The following is a 22,348-nucleotide window of genomic DNA, read 5'->3' on the forward strand; positions in this document are numbered from 1 at the left end:
CTCCATCACATCAGGAGCAACCACGCGGCTCCAGAGACAAAACAGTCCAAACAGACTGCAGGAATTCAGCTAATTAAATAACTGGAAGAGCTTCTGATACCAAATGGTCTCAATCACATAAAAGCATCAGATTCTTTAAAGTCTCTGATAAAGTTCTGACATTGACCTCTAATAGGACCACAGTGCTTGCTAAGATTTGCAGTCAAGAGTTTAGAGCCACACTTTAAATAGACTTCACGAGAGGACATGTTTGTGCAGTTGGGCTGTGGGATTGGATGGGATTAGAATATTATGGAGCAAGTTCTCCACAACAAAACCACTGGGTCCTAGTTTCAGGTTACTTCCGGGAAAAAAATGCTTTAAAAAAATCACCCAGCTTCCAAAAGGTGTTCAGCTTTAGGTTAGAGTTCAGAAACCTCTTCTCTTGTTTTTGGATCAGTTTGGCACAGGCACTAATTTATGATTCTGCAATAACATAAAAATACGCATTTTTCTCTTGTAACAGGAAAAGTAATGGAAACAGCTGATTGGCTGATTTTATTGTCGCCAAAATCACCTTAAAGGCTAAATTTGGAACTGTTCTGCAGATTTATGGTTAATCATAATTATTTAATTATTAAGAAGTGACGCCTTCCCTTCAGATTTTTAGTCAAACATCAATTCTATAAATATGTGTAGGTTCCTCCGTTGTTTAATTTGTTAAACAGTAAAATGAGGATGAGCTCACCTCCGAGCAGCAGCAGCAGCAGCAGCTGCAGCGCAGCGACGTTTCCCCGACAGAAGCCACAACTTGACTCCATATTAGAAAACCATTAGGGAAAGTTTCTCAATGAAAATCCAGTCGCTCCTGGAAAAGTTCCCCTCAGATGAGCTAAATAAAGAAGGAGTAGCTGTAAAACCGAGAGAAAAGCGCAGAAATGCGTTATTGAAGGTGTGCGTCCTGCGTCCGGGGAGCCCAGCTGGAGTCCGCGTCCCACAGAAGAGCTCCTGCGGCTGCTGAGGGGCTGGCTGACTGGGGGGGGGGGGGGGGGGGGGGGGGGGCAGGAGGAGGGGGAGGAAAAGGGAGGAGGTTTGCTGCTCCACCGCTCTCTGCCCGCTGGTTCCGCAGCAGCAGGTAGGTCAGCATCTACAGGAAATAAGAGCATCATTTATCCTCAGGCCAGTCATCTCATTAACAGCCAGCAGGAGGTGGGGGTGGGTGTGTATTCTAACTAACTACCTCTAAATGTGTGAAGTCTGGATCAACAAAAAACACGAAAACGATGTTTGACTACAGTCAAAGAATCATTTTGATATAACCTTTTAGAAACAAATTTAAAATAAACGCACAGACATTTAAAAACTACAATCTAAATGTGTAACAGTTAACATAACGCATTTAGATGAAGTTAATTGAAATTGTTTAGTAAATTCAGTTTATTGTGAATTCTAAATATTTTTAATCCAATCTACTGTACAGGTATGTATATTAAGCTTAATCTAAAATTTTAAATACAAACATTTAATAATTAAAGTTATAGTGAAATATTTTAATCAAAGACATTTAAAAATGTCAACTCAAATCTGAATATAAGGCCTTAATTTAATTTATCTGTTTGGAATAGAGACTGAAAATATCAAATCTAAATATTTACAATAAAATTTTTAACAAAAAGACCAAACTAAATATACGAAGATAGAGACATTTCTAAACATATAAAGTTATAATTACATATTTAGAACTAAAACAATATATAAACAAAACCCAAATATTTAGAATCCATTCATTTTCATCCGCTTATCCGGAGTCGGGTAGCGGGGGCAGTAGCCTCAGTTGAGAGGCCCAGACTTCCCTCTCCCCAGCTACTTGGGCCAGCTCCTCCGGGGGAATCCCAAGGCGTTACCTGGCCAGGTGAGAGACATAGTCCCTCCAATGTGTCCTGGGTCTACCTTTAGGCCTCCTCCTGGTTGGACATGCAGAAAACCTCACCAGGGAGTCGTCCAGGAGGCATCCTGACCAGATGCCCGAGCCACCTCAACTGGCTCCTCTCGATGTGGAGGAGCAGCGGGTCCAGTGGCGGCGTCATGGGGCGCTATAGCTACCCCTGGATAAGTCATAGCACCCCCATAGCACCCCCAAGTAAATATTATATATTTTTTTACACTTTAATTTTAATTTAATGTGTGGATGTGAAAATATTTAACAAACAAAACAAAAATAATCAGTAAATTATCATATAGATTGTAAAAACTTAAACCAAAACAGGAAATTGATGTTAACCTATGACCTCTTTTTCCACCTGTGAACGAGTGAAATGTAGAGCTAGCGGTAAAATGGGTCGGGTTTTGTTGCCCACATTTCCACGGGTTCAGTCAGAAACGAATGAATCTTTGGAAGCGATCTCAGACCCACAAAAACCTACGGATCTGGATGAAGAGAGTCAACCCTCAACCGCCGCAGCAGTCCAGGGTTTGGCCGCTGGAAATGCTAACGCTAACTTTAGCTAACCTTGCAACACTATACAGTAATCCCTCGTTTATCGCGGTAGATGCGTTCCAGACCTGGCCGCGATAGGTGAAAATCCGCGAAGTAGGGACTCCCAGCATGCCCCTCGTGGGGATTCCCTCCACGTCGCACCTACGTCTGTGAAAGTCGCCTTTCCAGCTCACCACTCAGTCATCGTTTCTTCAGATTCATGATCAGAGTTTCCAACCTACCGATCAATCCAACGAACTATCAGCTCATAGTAAGTTATCTTACTTACTTCTGGAAAGCCCGGCATTTCCGTGTCACTTCGTTGACGCTCGAACGCTCGGGGGTTTCCTAGATTAGCCGGCGTTTCACCGAAGCTATCACTTCCGCGTCTGTGAAACCACGCTCCCTATTGAATTATCGTATGATCACATTCTCTTTTTGTGGGTAAAACTCAAGAAAACAATTTTTTTACTTGTTTTTTTTAGTTTTATTAGAAAAAGTGCATTTTATGATGAAATTGATTAAAAAAAACAAGAATTTCTTGATATTTCGCATAGAAAAATACCGCGAATCAGTGAAAAATACCGCGAATCTGCGAATTCCCCCTGAAAAATGCTCCAAAGAAAAAATCCGCGAAGCAGCGAATCCGCGATGAACGAACCGCGAAGAAGCGAGGGAGAAGGTTTTCTGTGTGGCTGTATTTGTTTATGATTTCATGGAAAAGTCAGCGATTGTTCATATGTTTATGATGTATATTAATGATTGTTTCTGGTGTTGTTGAGGTGTTGTGTACACGTGTATCTTCTAGTGTTGAAGGTGTTTTAGCGAACAATAGGTACGCATGACCACTTCCTTCATAGTAGAGCCCTGCACGGGCCTAAAATCTGAGCCCATGTCCGGCCCGGCCCGAGGAGGTGGAGCCCCAGCCCGACCCGGTCCAAAAAGGTTTTCAGGATTCTCTGGCCCGACCTGAGCCCGACTTTTTTTTAACCTTTCATAATGTTTTAGTGTGATAAATGCTCAGCGTTCTAATTATCTGTAAGAAGCGTTCTGCAGTAAAAAAAGAAAAGAAAGAAAAACAGCATCAATGCAGCTTTTTTTTCTAACAGAACGTATTTTTCGAGCGGCAGGTGAAATTTACGAACACTATATTAATTGGATGCGTTTGTAAATTTAATCTGCTCTGAAAATGCGCTCTTGTGCAATTAGAAAAAAAAGCTGCATTCTAATTTTCTAACTGGAGAGCACATTTTCAGAGCGGCAGATTAAATAAACGCCCCCAATTAATAAAGCGTTTGTAAATTTTATCTGCCGCTCTGAAAATGCGCTCTCCAGTTAGAAAAAACCCAGCAATGAATGTTGTATTTTTTTAACTGCAGAGCGAATTTATTCACAGAAAAACAGAATGCTGCCGTTTTCATGAGAATAAACGAATGGTTTCTGACATCAAAGTGGACAAAAAATGGCTTATTAGAATAGGAGCACATGTTTCAATCAGCAGTTTGGGAATTCGTTTATGTAGGCGCATTTATAAACCACACAGACCTTAACTGAGCTAACGGTGCGTGAGAAGCAGGCAGGTGCTGCTGCGTTCAAGTGTTTCAGATTTTTTTAATGAATTTGATTTAAAAATAAAGGCGCCCGGCCCTAGGGCTCCAGTGCAGGGCTCTACTTCATAGCACCCTCAATAAAATGACTAGCTCCTTCATAGCACCTGCAGAAAAAAAATTCCGGAGCCGCCACTGAGCGGCTCTACTCAGAGCCCCTCCCGAATGACCGAGCTTCTCACCCTATCTCTAAGGGAGAGCCCAGCCACTCTTCGGAGAAAACTCATTTCGGCCGCTTGTATCCGCGATCTCGTTCTTTCGGTCACTACCCAAAGCTCGTGACCATAGATGAGGGCAGGAACGTAGATCGACCGGTAAATCGAGAGTTTTACCGGTCTATAGGTGTAGACCTAAATTAAAAAAAGGCCTACACTCATAGCCTATTCAAATATTTAAACCAAACGTCAAATAACGTTAAATACATCTGAATGTATAAAGTTCAATTTAAATATTTAGAAATAAAACAATACATCAAGTAAACCCAATTTAACCCCATATTTAGAATTAAATGGCCACATATAAACTTATATTTAACTATTTACGATCAAACACAAAAAGTCCCGTCCAAATATTTAAAATGAAGTCTAAATATAGCGATTTTAATGAAATCCAAACAATTACTTCAAAACTGAATCCTAAAAATGGAAGTTTAAACTAAATATTTAGCTAGCCTTCATACTTACTAGATAAAATAGTTGAGAAGGATTTATACTTCCCTGTCTGCGTCAGTGCAGAGACTCAATGCCATAATGCGCCAGTTGCAAGGGCTCTCCGACGAGCTCGCAGAGTGACGGAGATTAGCGCAATTTTTAATTGTCCATTGAAAGAGACGGAGATCGCAAACTTGTGATTGGTCAGAATGCCGCTTCCTTTAAATTTGTCAACATCGCCGCCATTGCCCTGCTTGGATTGCTTTTTGCTGAAGGTATTTAGCAACAGACTTGGAACAGATTCAAGAACGCTTAGCGGAAAAAGTCTGACAATATGAAGGTTTATTCACCCGTAAGTGAAGTACAAAAGATACGGAGCAAGCGTTTTGTTTGTGGGCAGAAAGGATGAGAAATGTGGGTTTAGAGGTGCTGATCGCATGAAGAGGCGGAGGAGAAGGAGGGAAAAATTCATCCGTGCCAACACACCATCGTGGGCCAGATACGGGACTTTAATGGTGGCGGGATAACCCCAGAATAGCGCTACGCTCTCTGTTATCCTGGCGGAGGATTGCTTTGCGACACTCCCCAGCTGATGGAGCTGACGGAGAAGCATAAATCAGTCTCCACCCTGCCTTCATCTTGGTAGGTTACTTCAGTTCCACACCAGCCCAAGTCAAAATATTAGCTAAATATTTAGTTTGAAATCATCACATCAAGATTTCAGCTTTTCTTTCCGGAACTGCGCTGCTCTGGGTGGCTGCATGTTGGAGTAGCTCTGTTGACTATATGTAAGTTTTGCCTTTTCTTGGGCATTTTTTCTTCTAGTTTCTCAAGAAAAACTATATTTTTTGGACACTTCACTTTTCTGTTTCTGGTGCTGAGAAGCTTGGAGGATTTTTACTGCTATTTTTTAGCTTTTTTCACTTTTTGAGCATTTGTTATGATACGTAACCATGGCAACAAGCTGGTTTACCATCGGGAGCAGCTGATTAACATTGGAAAGGCTGAAATACCTCAACTGAAGCCACAAATCCCAAATGAGCTAAAACGCAAGAGGCGTGGATGCAGAGTGAGAGCAAAACGGAGACAGAGAAGGAGGAAATTCTCTTCACAAGACTGTCCGATAACGGAAGAGTGTCTTCAGTCAGAGGCTTCTTCAGTTTGGCTGCAACACTGACCGCTACTGGAGATCATTCCTGCCAACAGCCATTGTAATATACAATAACTCTTTGATGACTTGATTATTATTATTATTCTGAGCTACTACAGCAATCAATTTCCCTCTGGGATTAATAAAGTATTTATGAATTGAATTGAATTGAATTTAGACGCAACTTTATTTATTTCAGTTAGAAGTATGCTTGGGTTGCTTTTTGCTGAAGGAGATTCAGTCTCCACTAATTTTGATGATTTAAAAGAGACCAAATTAAGTGGTTACATTAACGTCCTGTAACAAAGCCAGAGTCAGTGCAGCTGTTTGGTTCTGCTCCAACACCGTGGGACCTGGATGAGGAGTGTGTATTTAGAGTCCTAGGTTAAAGTCTGGGATCCCTGTGAGACTGGATGACCCCAGGCCTTTAGGACACCAGTCAGTCACACGGCAATGACCGTCCAATCAATGTCTTAGTAAAGAGCAAATCCCACGGAGGTTCTCCGGGCTGCAGGGTAAAGCAACGCTACATAGACCAGCCAGCGGAGGTCCATCGGAGGGGGTAAAACGCAGATCCGGATGATCCACAAAGACTTTGGAGAATCTATTCTGGAACAGAGGAGACGAAAGTGGCACTTTTTGGATGGTTTATTGTTGCATCATCAGTCCAACACGGGGGCGGTCATGTGATGGTCTGGAGCTGCTATGGACCTGGACCCTCTTGCTGCAAATGATGGAACCATCCATTCTGCTAAAGGACTAAATTTCAGTCGGAGACTTTAGCCGTGTTCCCACTATGGGAGTACCAAGAAATTTCTGAGAGGGGGAAAAGTGAGCGGGAAGTATGATGGCTCGGTCGTCTCAGCCACTGTGCCTCCATAAAAAAACGCCCCTCTCAGGGTCTTGCTAAGATTTCAGGATATAGCAACCGTTTCGGCGGTGGGTGACGCCACTGATTAGCATCAAAAGGCTACATTGTAGCTCATCACCATCAGCGTGTGAATGTGTGTGTGTGTGTGTGTGTGTGAACTGATGAACGATACGCTGTAGTGTAAAGCACTTTGGAGTCCTCTGACTCTGAAAGGCGCTTTACAAGTGCGGGTCATTTATCATTTGTTGGCTTCAGAAACCGGCCATTTTACAAAGGCCGGCTGTTATCTATCATTTCCCTCTGAGTTACAACCAATCAGCAAGAGTTCACAAGTCCCGCCTGGCAAGGACGTAATTTTCACTTTAGAAGTGGGGGGGACACTGGGGGGGGGGGGGGGGGGGGACTGGCTTCAACACAGACGGTTGTTTTCCGCTTGGTCCTAGAGCTCAACCAGTGTCAATTTAATATAGCGTAATATTGTTTTTGGATGGTAAAAAGTGCAGGGGTCAAAACTTGACTTTGGAAAAAGTGGGGGGGGGACATGTCCCCCCCCCCCCCCCCCCCCCCCCAAAATTACGTCCATGCGGCGCCTGGTGTCTCTACCTGGCAATTTCTGAACACACACCCCAGTTCAGGTAGTCCGTTAATTCAGGAATGAACAGATGGTCCTTTCAGACATGCCTGGAGACATGCAGCAAAAGTCTGATAAAAGTACCTTCTGATAGTGAAAATGGGCCTATTTACTGACCCCCCCCCCCCCCAAAAAAAAAGAAACAAGACAGAAATAAAACTCTTTAAGTAGACAAACAGGCACAAAGCTTCGTTTTTACATGTAAATGAAAGATATCTTTAGACATCTGTGGTGATTTTATTGATTTTATTTTCCTCTTATGGAAGCAGCAGCCATACGTTTCCATTACCGGCGTTTGGAAAAGCAATTACAAGCTTAAGTCTCGTCCAAGGAAGCCGGGCGCTCCTACCGGGAGTCAGACAAGTTCTTTTCAGGAGACCAGATCCACCACAGCTCGTTAGATGATGTTATTACAGCTGGTGAGGAGTGTGTAATAGAATATCTATCAGGAAGAGCAGTCTGATGTCGTTTCACTTTATTAAGCACCGTCAATTCATGATCCACAAGATGCACACGTGACCTGACCTGCTCAGCCAGACAAGTCGCTCAGCTAAACGGTGGAAGTCCCATCATCACTAAGCATTCAACACGTCCGACGTAAAAACACCACAAGGGTTCGGATATTAAATGAGCTTCGTCTGACGAGCTGAGCTAATTTTCCTGATTTTCTAATGCAATGAGTGTCAGCCCCATTAACAACACTCTGTGTGAGCCGTGCATCTTGACCCCTATTAAAGTCTTGTCCTGTGGACAGCAGATGGCAGACACACACACACACGCGCACACACACAAAGAGGAGGAGTGGCCATGGCAACAGTCTCATAATGGCTAGTGGTGTGTAGTGGAATCACTTGGCCTAATTTGTTAAGTACCACATCAGTATATCTAATTTATTCAATTTATTTTGTGCACAAAATGTGCCAAGAAGTAAATCAGGACGTGGACACGCTGACATGTTTTGTTGGGAGATGAACTGGTGGTTTAATGGTTATTATGGAAGGTTTCCCTTTCTTCTGCGCTACAGACGGAAAGAGTAATTTATTAAAAAACTAGATAAAAGTGTAGTTTTATTCATTCTAACACACGCTACATAGGAAGATTGTTTCGGTTATAGATAATAGTTTAGGACTCCTGTGGATGTAAGGAGGCTCTGTGGGAGGAAACTGGAGCTTCTCTGAAACACAAACCCTTCTGCAGTGAATAAAGTTGGTTTTTACAGATGCAAAAACCGTAAAGCAACAACCAAAGTGAAGCAGCATGAGTCAGCCTGCTTATATTTTCAGGAAAAACCTCTTCCTGTAGAGCAGATAGGCAATTAGCACCCAAAGAGCCGTCCCCCACAGGTTCTGCAGCAGCGGCTCCCAGTGACTTTCCTGGAAGTGCATCTCCCAGCTGAAGGGAAAGTAGAAACCAAGGAGAGAGTGGCCGACATACACGAGGATGGAATTTGTTCCTGCGGGGGGGAAGAGGGGAGATTTCTCTGAATCGGGACTCTCGTTTTCTGCTGCAGATCAACAATCCAGCTATCTGAGGGTCTCACTGTGCACATTTCTAAAGGTTTCCCAAAGAAGCTCAAATTTTGGGCTTTTCAAGAGAAATCTAGAGGCTTGAAGCAAATTAAAGGCTTTATTCTCCTCCTTTTGTCTTAGTCCATCGTATGTGAGGGACTTGGACCACATTTGAATTTCATTTCAAATATTTTAACGACGTTTCACAGACGGTACCTGGGTATAAAAAGGGTTGTCCGCCCCACCAGCCCTTGACGTCAATGATGAAGTACATGACTCCGAGCAACAGGAAAGAGAATGAGCCCATACACAACACGTAGGACAACGACCTGGAGGAAAAGATCATTAATAAATCTTAATAAAATAACATCCTGTCCACATCCTGCCAGCTTGTTGTGAACACCAGTTTATCCACAAAGAACCAGTTCCAAAGGTCTTCTCAGGAGACTGGTACCCAAACTGGTCCAGTTCTTATCCAGATAGTATGCAGTCCAGTTCAGAACAAACATTTAACGGTGTCCATCTGAGCAAGCACAGTGGCCGGCGACAACGGTAAAGAAAACTTCCTTTTAACGGGAATAATCAGGAAAATCCAGGATCACTGGGAATGAAGCTTGATCAGAAGCTCTTAGAATGACAAGAGCTACGTCTCATGAAGCCACGCTTCTATGTTTTATATCATTTGGTCAGATGTTTGTTTCCAGAGAGTGAATGTGTGTGTGCATGGGTAAATGACTGTGTTGTAAAGTGCCTTGGGGGGCTCTAGGACTCCAGAAGGAGCTACATCAAATACAGGCCATCAATGGTTACTGAAGCAGACGCAGGCAATGAAGGCTTTTATTGACAAATACACACGTTTATGCAAATGACCTGCATAAAAAATGTGGATCCTCATTTCCCAGACCATTAAAGTTCACCCCAGTCCAGATCCTGATCCATGGAGCTCATTCCTTCATCGTTATTGTTCATTTTATTTGTGGCAGCCGTAGCTCAGGAGGTGGCGCGGATTGTTTCGTGATCGGAGGGTCGTGGGTTTGATTCCAGCTCCCACCAGTGGTATTCTGCTATTGTATCCTTGGGTAAGACGCTTCACCTGACTTGGCTGTGTTGGTGGTGGTCAGAAAGGCCGATGTTACGAAATGGCAGCCTCGCCTCTGCCAGACTGCCCCGGGGCGGCTGTGGCGACCATCACCAGCAGTGAGAATGTGAGAGTGCATGAATAATGGAAAGAGCTTCGGGTGCCTTGAAAAGCTCTAGATAAATCCAATCCATTATTATTATTACCATCATTACTATTATTATTATTATTATTATTATTATTATTATTATTACTACTACTACTACCAGTATTATTATTATCATTACCAGTATTCATTACCAGTATTATTATTATTATAACTATTACCATTATTATTATTTTAATTATTATTGTTTCTACTATTATTATTATCATCATTACTATTATTACTATTACAATAACTATTATTATTATTATTATGTTTTTACTATTATTATTACTATCATCATTACTATTATTACTATTACCATAACTATTATTATTATGTTTTTACTATAATAATGATAATAATAATAATAATAATAATAATAATTATTATTATTATTATCATCATTACCAGTATTATTATTACTATTACTATTATTACCATTACCATTATTAATATTAATATTATTATTATGTTTTTTACTATTATAATTATAATAATAATTATTATTATTATTATCATCACCAGTATTACTATTACTATTAGTAATTATTACTACTATTAGAGTCTGTCAGAATTTGTGGGTTCTTGTTTCTGTCTTAAGTTACTAGTGAGATTAAGGTCTGGAGAGCTTCCTGGACCTGAACCCAACATGTTTATGCTTCTGACTCGGTGCTCCATCATGCTGGAGAAAAATGTTTGTCACCCACCTGTCGTTCCATGGGTAGAGGAGTTCCTCTGGGAGGATGTTTTGGTACCATTCTTAGTTCGTGGCTGTTCTGAGGATAAACTGCGAGTGTGTCCACTCCTGTGGCTGAGAAGCACCGCCCAAGACACAGGGTGCTCATACTTTCTTCTCCAGATTATCAGAAAGAGGATTCATCAGATAAAATTACTTCTCCAGTTCTCAGTATCCTGATCCTTAAGCGGAACATCAATCTGTCTCTGATGTTTTTTTTTTTGGAGAGGCGGATATTTTTGCCACCCTTCTGGACACCAGACCTTCCTCCGAACATCTTCTCTTCACTGATCTGCAGGTGCCCTCACACCTGCTTGCTGCCAACCCTGAGCAGCTCTGCACAGGCGGCGCAGAAGTCGGACTTTATAATTTACAGCCAGCTACTTCTTCTGGAGTTTAAGCAAACTGCCATCATAAAACCTGAGGCAGCAACATTTGTGGCAATTAATAAAAGCAGCATTTGGCCACAGCTGTGCACTTCAGTCCATCCATCCTCTTCTGGAGACCAACACAAAGATCTGTAACCAGTGTTGCCAGAAGTATCAGAATCCAAACCGCCCAATCCAGCAGCGCTACCTGGATCAGGACCAGCTGTGAATCCCTACCACGAGCCCGGTGGAGCCGTGCCAGCCCCCCGTGTCCCTGTCGGTTTCTAAGTGCAAAAATGTTTGATGAAAAACAATCTAATGCAAAACGGCCGCCTCACTGCAGTGAGCTTTTTTTTTTTTAATGTCAGCTGAATTGGGGCCAAAAAAGGACTCTTGCCCGGCAGTTAATTACCTCTAGACATCCAGGCAGGGACTCGCACTCAAGAGCTCAATAACCTGCGCATGATGAACAGCCTATAAAAGCCAGACAGGTGCAGTAATAGCAAGGGATGAGCATGGCATTAGCCGGGTGGCCCCTGAGGAGTGTTGGGAGGAATTTGCTTACACATCACAGATGTAATGGTGTTCTTCCTGCTGCAACCATTAAATGATTCACATCATTTTAAAGGGAATGCGGAGGGGTAAAAACATGGGGTAGTTTAGGACAGGGCTTTTCAGTTCCGGGCCTCCAGGACCGGTGTCCACCATGTTTTGGTTTCAACCCTGCTTCACCACACCTAATTTCAATTAACAGGTGATTAACATGCTGCTGCAGAGCCTGATGAGCTACTTTGGTGTGTTGCACAAGAGAAACCACTAAAACGTGCTGGATACCGGTCCTCGAGGCCTGGAAATGAATAGCCCTGGTTTAGGAGTTACTTTCCTCAGAGCTGGTAAAACACTCAAAGTTCTGGGCTGGAGAAGATGCAGGATTCTGTCCTGCTGGAGGAGCGATGGTGTTGGGCACTTCACCCCTCCAGCAGCTAGAGTGATCACTTACAGTCACAGCTGCCGTTAGAGGTACGTAAACATGTGTTTTAGCAGCCTTGATTTGTGCCTATTGGAAGCCCATCCTTTTCTTTCGTGAGGAGAAGTGGCTGGATTTAGAGGGTCCGAAAGCACTTACCAAAGATTTTTATTGACAGGTATAAATCCTTCGTCTCGCGTGCACTTAGAGAGGACGGCTGCAGAGGCTCCCTGAGGGCAGAAATGAAACAGATTTCAAATCGATGGAGTGCGATAAAGCGATTCGCGTCATGCAACTGAAATGTGAGAAAACAGATTCCTGCAGATTAACCAACGGCGGCCGTAGCTAATTAATATTAAGAGACGAAAAACTTCTCTAAATCAGGCAGTTTTACAGACACGGAGCTGACATCTGAAGCGGTAGTAGCTGAGACTCATTCACAACATTTAGAGATTACCGGACATGCAAGATTTATGAATTGACTTTTGCCGTTAAAACAGCTTCGTATCTCTGGAGTCAGCTCTGTTAGCAAAATATCTCACAACCTACTAGATGCATTTTCGACAAAACTCATCTACATCCCATCAGCTTTTCCCAGTTCAAGCCAACTAACATTAGAAAAATACAAAATTAGCTGCAACGCGTTGACTTTTACAGATAGGTGGCTAAACTTTGGTGCCATAGTGGTTTGGATGGAAAGTTTCGGATGAAAACTAAAATGTTATGTTTATCAGTCTTCTGATTAGTCAGTGCCACGTTGTCCCAAGTCGGGGGCCGCTGTTGCATTTCTAGCCTTAAGGATCCAGATGGAGCATCAGGATTGGTGCCTTCATCAGAAACCTGCCAAATCCAGTCCCACACTTGTCTACTGCCCTCTGGTGGAGGATAAATGATAAATGACCCGCACTTGTATAGTGCCTCTCAGAGTAAGGACTCCAAAGTGCTTTACACTACAGTGTATCATTCATCCATTCACACACACATTCACACACTGGTGGGGATGAGAGGCGAGGCTGCCGAGCACAGGCGCCACCGGACCCTCCGACAACCACCAACAGGCAAGGTGGGTTAAATGTCTTGCCCAAGGACACAACAGCAGAATTCTCTGTCCACAGCCGGGATCGAACCTGCAACCTTCCGATTACTGGACAACCCGCTCAACCTGTTGAGCTACTGCTTGCTACGGCAAGAGCCTATTTTATTTCTCAACATCAAAGGTATCGGTCATTAGGCTTGTTTCCACTATGGGACCTTCCCAGCATGCGTGTGACTCCATGTCACTGGGCCGGCCAAAAAGGTCCGCTTTCTGGTTTGCTTCAGCGACCAACCGTGCCCCTGAACTGGGGCATGGACTTGGCAAGGGTCCAGTAGAGTCACGCTGATTAGGAAGTGATCTTGCCAGACAACGCCAAAACAACCAGCGTTTGTAAAATTGGAAGAGTTATTGGTGAAGCAGAACAGAAGGAAAAGAAAACACGCATGATTGACGTTTCTTTTCAAATCGCAGTTTTAAGACTCCCAGAGCTATAAAATGTGGCAGAAATCCCGCCACGACGCCGTACTTTACGCTGTTTTGGGTTCTCATACAGAGCACCGTAAAAAACAGGGATTCTTTTGGTCACTGAATGCTGGTTTTTACATCACACCACCACCCTTCTTGCCCCGTCTTGAACGGATGAAATTACGACGTGTTTTTACAGAATGAAACTTTTCCCGTTTTTCCTGTGACCTTCCCCCTCCCAGAAATTTCCCAGAACTCCTAAATGCTTCTTTTTTTGTTTTTTTCCATATAATTTGGTGGTTTTTTGTTGACTTGTACCATTTTGCTTGTTTTAATGTAGGTTTTGTGTCAGATTTAGTAAACAAGTAAAAATTACTTGTATAAAGGGGTAGGGATATATAAGTTTCCACTTCAGCCTACTCCTTTTCAAACACAGAAGGGATGATATGTATTTTTCTGTTTGTGGTACTTTTTAAAAAATTATGTATGTTTTCTTTGTTTGAAATAAACTAAACTAATAGTCAAAAAATGACAAGATCTTTAATTTCTCTCAGTGTTTATTTATTCACCACCCAGAGAAACGTGCATCGAGTCTGATGAGCGATGCATCGCCCACAGGTTTCATCTTCTCATCTATTTACCTTTACATGTGATTTAGGTTCACGGAGGAACGTTTTGTGCACCCGGAGCTGTGGATCAGAACTCAGACACGCTCGTTATGTGGATATCCATCATGTGTATAGATGACAAAATCAATGGTGTGGAAATAGTCTAGCTGAGGCTGGATCGAGTCTCCGGGCTATGCGGGATGTGGGATGGGGCTGGTATGTGGGGCAAATCGCTCAATTTCAATCTCACTCGCCAGGAGTCTGATCGTTGAACTTTAATTAACTGAGGCTGTTGTTTGTTATGAAGATGCATGGCTGCCCTGATGCCTTTTAGCCTGGAGAATTCAACAAACAGAAAAACTAAACTTAGCGTCTGAAAAGCCTCTGCTTCTTTGTGGAACGTAAGCAGGATCCTGCGGTTCAGCGTTTGGGTCGTACAGCCCTCCCAAATCTTATCAATGTCGAAAACACACGTCCAGAACACGAGGCAGCCGAACTCGGCTTCCGATGTGAGAAAAAAAGAAGTCTATCAAGAGCCGGCAGCTAAAATTACATTTGTTTTATGCGATGGAAGGAAGTCGAGCAAAGCGAACAGATCTAGCACCGGGAATCAAAGCAGGCTGAAACACTCGGGTGGGCTGATGCTTTCCTTCTTCTGTGGTTTTCACTTACGAATTCAATGATGGGGAAAAAAATAACGCTCTGCTCTATCTGCTTCTTCAGTCTGTCGAGGAGGGCTTCACTTCATCCGGAAACTTCTAGAAATCCGTAAGGTCCTTTTCAAATTATTTAGACATGAGATGACTAAAAGAGGAGTTTTAGCAGTCAGCTGTTTTTGGTTTTAGAGCAACATTAATGCAACTCAGAGATCCGACCATGGACGTAATTTGGGGGGGGGGGGGGGGGGGGACATGTCCCCCCCACTTTTTCCAAAGTCATGTTTTGACCCCTGCACTTTTTACCATCCAAAAACAATATTACACTATATTAAATTGACACTAGTTGAGCTCTAGGACCAAACAGAAAACAACCGTTAGTGTTGAAGCCTGTTTCCTATTAGAGCATACTGTAAAGATACCCCCCACCCCGTGTCCCCCCCACTTCCAAAGTGAAAATTTCGTCCATGGATCCGACGTTAAGTTTTATGTCGGCAGCAGCGGCACAATCCCTCTGTAACAGATTTGAATTAAACTGGCATTTTTTAAAAGTAAACTGGGTTCAATTAGTAACAAAGTCGCTTGTTTTATTTATTGAGGAATTGAAAGTCTTCCTCTAGCCGGGTCTTTATGCAAAAATGACAAACATGGATTCTAACAGGCGCCACAATGCTGAGGAAATTTAATTCATGTTGATTTTCAATTTCAGTTCACCAGGACTTTTATTGATCCTCCAATAAACATGATAGTGAACATGTAGCCGAGTTAAATCATGTCCGTGTGGGGTTAACTGGCAACAGCTGTAAAACAACAAAACCTTGTATTTATTTGCTTCCCTGTGTGTGTGTTCGTCAAGGAGACGCCAAATGGATCTAATTTATTTCACCTGCTTTCCGTAAGTCTCCGTGCAATGATGATCAATACGATCCAACACCAGGAGACAGAAAGCATTTGTCATTCAGGAATGGAGGGCTGTAGCAGTTTCACGGGAAGAAACTGCAATAATTGGGTCCTTCTGATTTCATTTGTGGGATTTAAAAAGGGAAGAAATGTCAAATTTAAAGAGCAAGTCACCCTCAAATCTACTTAATTTTTCTGATAAACTATATAAATGAGTGTCTAATCGTGCTGCAGACACGTGTCGTCAATAGTTTTGCACTTTAGTGCGTTTTAGTTAAAATGTGAATTTTCTGCCTAAAACTGTCAGTGTTGTGCCGTTGTCAGGTAAAAACTCTGCACTGCAGTTGAATTTAAATCAGCCATCGCTATTGGCTAAGAGGTACCCTAGAATGTTAGCTGGTACCATATGATGTCACAATGTCGTTGTGAGCCTGCGTGTGTGTGTGTGTGTGTATTTGTTAGTGGCTCCGCCCTCTCGGTCTGCTAGGCAACAGCATTTGTTGCATTTTTCAAACAGGAAGTGGGAGTGGAGTAATACTCTGGTAGGGGGTGACTTGCTCTTTAAGGAAGTTCAGTCCAACAACATTTAAAGAGCAAGTCACCCCTTACAAGAAGCGTACTTCACTCCCACTTCATGTTTGAAAAATGCAACAAATGCTGTTGCTTGGCAGAGCGAGAGGGCGGAGCCGCTAACAAATACGCACACACAGGCTCACAATGGCATTATGACATCATAATGTACTAGATGACATCATGGTATACCTCTTAGCCAATAGCGGTGGCAGATTTAAATTCAGATACAGTGCAGAATTTTCCCTGACGACGGCGCAACACTGGCAGTTGTAGGCAGATTATTTGAATTTTAACCAAGATGCACTGAGCTGCCAAATTATTGACCACACGTGTCTGCAGCACGACTAGACACTCGTTTATGTAGTTTATCAGCAAAAAAAAAAAGTGATTTGGGGGTGACTTGCTCTTTAAGATATTCCCCATTGAATGGTTCTAATGTCTTAAAGATTCAAGTTCATTTGTTTATGTAACACACTAGCAAAGGTTTTTAGTATAAACTAATGCCCTGTGAGTTGATCTTTGTGGGAATGAAGCTCTGGTGCTTCTGTTTCAGGAACTAGAAGTGAGCCACATCAGAGTTGAGCTTCTGATGGCAGGATTTGGAGTCTTATTTCCTGATATTTGGATATCTCACTTCTTATTGGCTAACAGTAACGTGACTATCATTGACTCGGTTTGCTCTGCGGCATTAATGTTTTATCTCCAGTAATGAAACAAGCCTGGAGGAGCTTCTGTCATGTTATGGAGTTGCAATGCTAACAGTTAGCTTCTACTAGCTACTATATTCTACTGAATATTCCTTCTGACATAAGAAAAAGATGTTGCAACCCCACCGCTCTGCGTTTGCATTCTGGGAATGTCACAAATGTCTAATTCAAGCTTGATAAATCCCAGATCAAAGAAGCTCTTGGGTACCCTGTTGGGAAAACCAGCAGCATAGCTGGTTACCAGCATATGTTGTGCTTTGATGATGGTTTAGTTGATGGACCAGCATGCAATGCTCCAGTATGCTGGTCCAGCATACCAGCACCAACACACAATGTATGCTGGTAACCAGCTATCCTGGTTTTACCAGCAAGGTATAGTTCCCACTTTCCCAGAATGCACTGCTGACCGGAACATCTCATGTCTTATCTTTACTTATCTGTTACATTTTTTGACCAAAAAGACCCATTTACATTAAAAGCGGTCAAAACTTTATTTAAAAATGTAATCATGCACGTTGAAAATAAAGCCCATTAAAGTCCCAATAGTCATCATCACACAATGAAATTACATCTCCACGTTTGACCCATCCCCCTGGGGAGCGGTGAGCTGCAGCAGCGGCTGCGCTCGGGAACTTTTTGGTGGTTTAACCCCCCAATCCATTCCCTTAGAGCTGAATGTCCAGCAGGGAGCCATTGGGTCCCGTTTTTAACGTCTTTGGTATGACTCCCCCGATTTCCCATCCCAGGGAAGACACTCTACCACGCCACTTACGGCTTACGGCTGCATTTGTGTGTTTTAAACACATTTACTCAAGTTGCTCCAGATGCAACCTTAAAGAGATAGCACACCTAAAATGTCAACACCTAATCAAAAACATCGAGGTTTTCTACGCAGCAGACGGCTGGACATCCAAAGCTGTTCACACGTGTCCTGATTTTCCCTCCAGCTTGGTGTCTTTTCTCCCTCCAGCACAGTGGGATTTCAAAGTCCGGCTGATGAAGACAGCTCCTCCAGCTCCATCATCACTCCCAGCCACAGGAGCGACAGACAACAGCCCTGCTGACCTTGCTTTTATCAACAAAACAACCTTCTGCAGCATCCACGGGAACACGCACATCAATATTTGCCAAATGCAGATCTTGGCTGCTTGGCTTGGCCGTGTTCTAGTTTTGTAAAAAGCAGAATAGCAGCTTCCTGTTGAAGGTTTGGAAACACAAAACAAGCCATGTCATGCAACACCGGCCTTCTCCCTGGAGGGCGCAGTACCCTTCTAATATGTGAAACAGGGGCCAGCTTGGTGCTTCTTGTGCTCTGAGACCACCAAGAAAGGTCAGACCGCTCTGACAGCTATCCAAACAGGTTTCACACGTTATCCTGAATTTAAAGTCTTGATCTGATTTAAGAAACCAAAACCGATGGAAAACATCAGAGCCCTGCATGTCCATGTGCATCCCCTGAGGCACTGGATATCCACGTCGTCCCGGAAACACCCGCCACACATGGATGTTGTTTAACCGCGCTGAGATCACACACGTGTGCGCCAAGTCCTGCTAATGAGTCGCCTTGGCCCGGCTGGCCAGTAAACACCCAAACCATAAGGGTGTCATGATTTGATTTTTGGGGTTGCTTATGAGTCGGGACGCTCCACATACCAGGATGACGGCCCACAGCAGGTAGCGACAGAGGCAGTGGAGGGTTTTTCTTTTGTAGAAAATGATAATTTTCCCCGCCTGCAGAGAAAAACACAGACAGCACAACGCTTTGATGAGTACAGTCAACAGGAAACGCCACATCAACTGAAACACCCGCCGTTTGGACGCTGGTAACCAAATAGTCCTGGGACGTGGCTCTTCCATAAAAGGGTCCCCCTCTGATGCGGCGGTCACATTTTGTCCAACGCCGTTGAGCCAGATGCGGTGTGCAAGCCGACTGATTAATTTGGTGATGATGAATACGTTTCAGCTGAGAACATTAGCATGAACAAACACAGAGGAGGGCGGCGGACACCTGGCGTGTCATCTAAGACCTGCTGACTGAAGGGCTCAGAGCAAAGCGCCCACCGGGAATTAAGCAATGCGGCAAAGTAAGTTCCCACAGCACAGATCGGAATGAGTCCTGGGTCTAAAGACCAAAGGCTCTCTCTGCTCCTTCAGACGAGCTGGTGTCAATAAACCAGGACAGCTGCACACGCCTAGTTTTAACTCTCACTGAAGCGTGGTCTACTCGTCTCTTATATGAGTTTTTAATGATTTATTACATAAAAATCCCTGTCTTGTGAACATTTTCCGTGTGTATTAAGCTACAGAGCAGCTGTGCATGAAGAAGCATCTTGTCTTCGGCTAATTAAGGACATGAGGGATTTTCATGAATGAATGAGGTTTACATTAATTAGAAAGAAATGTGAATGAGGATGAACATTTGGGTGCTTTGATGTTTTATTAGAAAAACCGAATATTTTTTTAAAACTTAAAAGATCTTGGTCACAACAAAATAACTCAACAGGAGAAGAGTTGGGTCCTCTACAGAGGGCTGTGTAACACTGGTATGTCTAATTTAGGATGTTTTAGGGTTGTTTATTATAAAAAATGGGCTGCAAAGTGTTGCAGGTGGTTGGCACTGTTGCTAAGGTGGTCCCAGGTTCACATCCCAGCCTGGGGTCTCTCTGCATGGAGTTTGCATGTTCTCCCTGTGCATGCGCGAGATCTTTCCAGAGACTTCGGCTTCCTCCCACAGTCCACAGACAGGACTGCCGGGCTCATTGGTCTCTAAATTGTCCTTAGGTGTCAGTGTGTTTAAGCATGGTTTGTCCTGTGATGGACTAACCCTAACCTGTCCAGGGTGTACCCCGCCTCGTTGAGTGAAGACTGCTGGAGATAGGCATCAGCCCCCCATGACCCTGCGTGGATTAGCAGGTTCAGAATTCGCATGGATGGAAGGATTCAAAAACAAAGATTTTTGGGCTAGGGTCTGGTTTGATCCAATGTAGCGCTTAAATTTTTTTTTTTTACGTAAAAATGTATTGAAATTATAATAATCATGGCTATAATACGAACAACAACAATAAAAGTTTACTTTAACCTCCTGCGAGCCAATTTTCACTCTGTGTAGTTGGACCTCATTAGCACAAAATTTCTATTGGTTCAAAATGAATAAAATATTGACAAATGTCCTAAAATAAATAACAAAAACATTTTTTGAAAGGGATTACTCAAAATTAAAGCTGAAATCTGGACGTTTTTATCCCGACGACACCATCTCGAGGCTGAAAAATGTATCGCGCCTTAAACTATTCTCACCACTTCTGTATTTATGGACAAAAGCAAGGGCCCTCGTTTGTGAATGCGCTCCAGCAAAAACACATTATTTAGTTATGTATTTTAAAGGCTTGATTATCTAAGAGAAATGTGGCCAACGCTGCATCCGTCGAGGTACGTCCTCAAACGCTCACGTGCGCTCTGACCGTACGTAAGAGGATGTCTAACGCTATTGGTGAATGCTGAAACAGCAGTTCATTCAAATTGCACAGGGAACGGGCTCATTGCTTTCATTCCATCACAGTACAGAGACTAAAGAATAAGAGAACTCAGGGATTCAGGAGACTTGGCTGCTAACTGAGGAGAAATAAATGATCCAGCTCACCTGCATCCCCAGAAATCCCATAACAACAGAATTTATTGTACCCAGAACCCCCTCTGGGTCAAAGGGCTGCACGGTGCGATACAGTCCCTGCAATAATGGAAACAAGTCTGTAAAAAAAACACGTTTTTTTTACAAATGAAGCTATGAAAACAAATCTTACTTTGCAGGTGGGGTATCTGTACATGTTGTCACCAAACATCCACCTATCGATGTATCCTGCTGCACCCCCGGTGCAGTTTGGGTAACGTCCACCATCACCGATTCCACCGGCTCCCAAATAACCGCTGATGACGATAAACACAAGGGTCAGAATTACAAAATTACATCAAATATACAACAAAGTTAAGGTAAGTGGAGGTTCTGCCAATAAAACCTGTCGTCAAAAGAAAGTGTTCAGCCATTTTGAATTCTGTATAAAAGTTCTAAATCAATATCAGCTTTGGGAACAACCTGAGTTTAGAGAAACAGAGACCGTTTATCAATACTCAATGATGCTGGTATGTTCTTGTGTACAAGACAATTATGTTCTCGGCAAGGACACCAAAAAGTCTGCTCTACCGAGTACGGGAGGATGAGGACGGCATTTGGACCAGAACCGTACTCCGTTGTGTTATGGCAACAAGCACTGCTTGTTTCTAGCTAGGGCACACTTGATATAAAAATGAAAGTCTAGTTTGTTCCTTATTTAATAAAATAACAGCAAAAACGTATTATTAGTATTATATTTGGTACACTTTTGATCAAAAATGATAAAATATCAGCGGTTTCCGCTGTTAAACGAATAAAAAAATGAATAAAAATTAATTTTTCATCAAAACAGAAGTACTCTGCTTTTATTTTGATAGCGGGTTAGCTAACTAGCATTTTGAGGGATTGTGAAAAGTAAAACCCAAATACACACAGCAAATTGTACAGGTACCAATTATTTACAACAATAGACAACGTAATATTTATTTGTATTTCTGATATAAACTCTAGATTTCTCCTCTGGTGTTCGGAGTATAACGGTTGCGACGCAATGCATTATGGGAAACTGCTGTCCCAAGTCCGCAAGAGGATGCATTGATGCGTTCTTGTTACAGTGGGCGGAGCAAGTACACATCCGGGGACTTTGTGAAAACTTGTCATGATGCATACTTAGGACTGATGACGTTTCACGAGGACATAAGTACACAAGTACAGACAAGTATGCATGGCCAGAATCAGCTGGATGTGACATCATCATTTACGTGGAATTCTGTTTATAAACAGTCCAATAAATGGTTTAGAAAAATGGGAGACTGGAGCATTTTAGGAGGGTTCCCAATTCCAAATCCGTATTAGTATCAACATAGAAGTATAGTATAGTAAAGTACTTTATAGTAAGTATATTTACTCAAACTGCAATGGCATTTATGCAAACGGAACGGTTTTGAGATGGCAGCAAAAGATTTTGGCCTTGCCTGAGCTCAGACTAGCCATTAGCGCATCAGTCCTGAAGGTAGTTTTCTAACTTTTGCAAAGAAACACACAAAATTCCTTTTTAAAATGTCTTTTTTAACCCTGTTACTCAAATGTAAGAGAAAGCATAAAAACATAAAGGCTAGATGGAGAA

General features: G+C 42.8%; 2 protein-coding genes across 2 annotated transcripts in view; both read right to left on the minus strand.

Moving 5' to 3' along the window:
• ret (ret proto-oncogene receptor tyrosine kinase) overlaps positions 1–1,005 on the minus strand; it is a 37,246-nt gene extending 36,241 nt beyond the window's left edge. Inside the window, exon 1 of the mRNA XM_054749872.2 lies at positions 728–1,005. Within this exon, the coding sequence (XP_054605847.1) occupies positions 728–800 (73 nt within the window). The 5' untranslated portion in view covers positions 801–1,005. The remainder of the gene's footprint in view (positions 1–727) is intronic.
• A 6,591-nt stretch (positions 1,006–7,596) lies between these two features.
• Positions 7,597–22,348, minus strand: part of si:dkey-192p21.6 (heparan-alpha-glucosaminide N-acetyltransferase) — a 54,091-nt gene continuing 39,339 nt past the window's right edge. The window contains exons 13-18 of the mRNA XM_054749875.2: positions 20,915–21,038; positions 20,755–20,841; positions 18,768–18,845; positions 12,329–12,399; positions 9,089–9,201; positions 7,597–8,817 (exon numbers count right to left, since the gene is read on the minus strand). Coding sequence (XP_054605850.1) covers positions 8,636–8,817; positions 9,089–9,201; positions 12,329–12,399; positions 18,768–18,845; positions 20,755–20,841; positions 20,915–21,038 — 655 coding nt within the window. The 3' untranslated portion in view covers positions 7,597–8,635. The remainder of the gene's footprint in view (positions 8,818–9,088; positions 9,202–12,328; positions 12,400–18,767; positions 18,846–20,754; positions 20,842–20,914; positions 21,039–22,348) is intronic.

This window comes from Nothobranchius furzeri, chromosome 12 (assembly GCF_043380555.1).
Source record: "Nothobranchius furzeri strain GRZ-AD chromosome 12, NfurGRZ-RIMD1, whole genome shotgun sequence".
Lineage (NCBI taxonomy): Eukaryota > Metazoa > Chordata > Actinopteri > Cyprinodontiformes > Nothobranchiidae > Nothobranchius > Nothobranchius furzeri.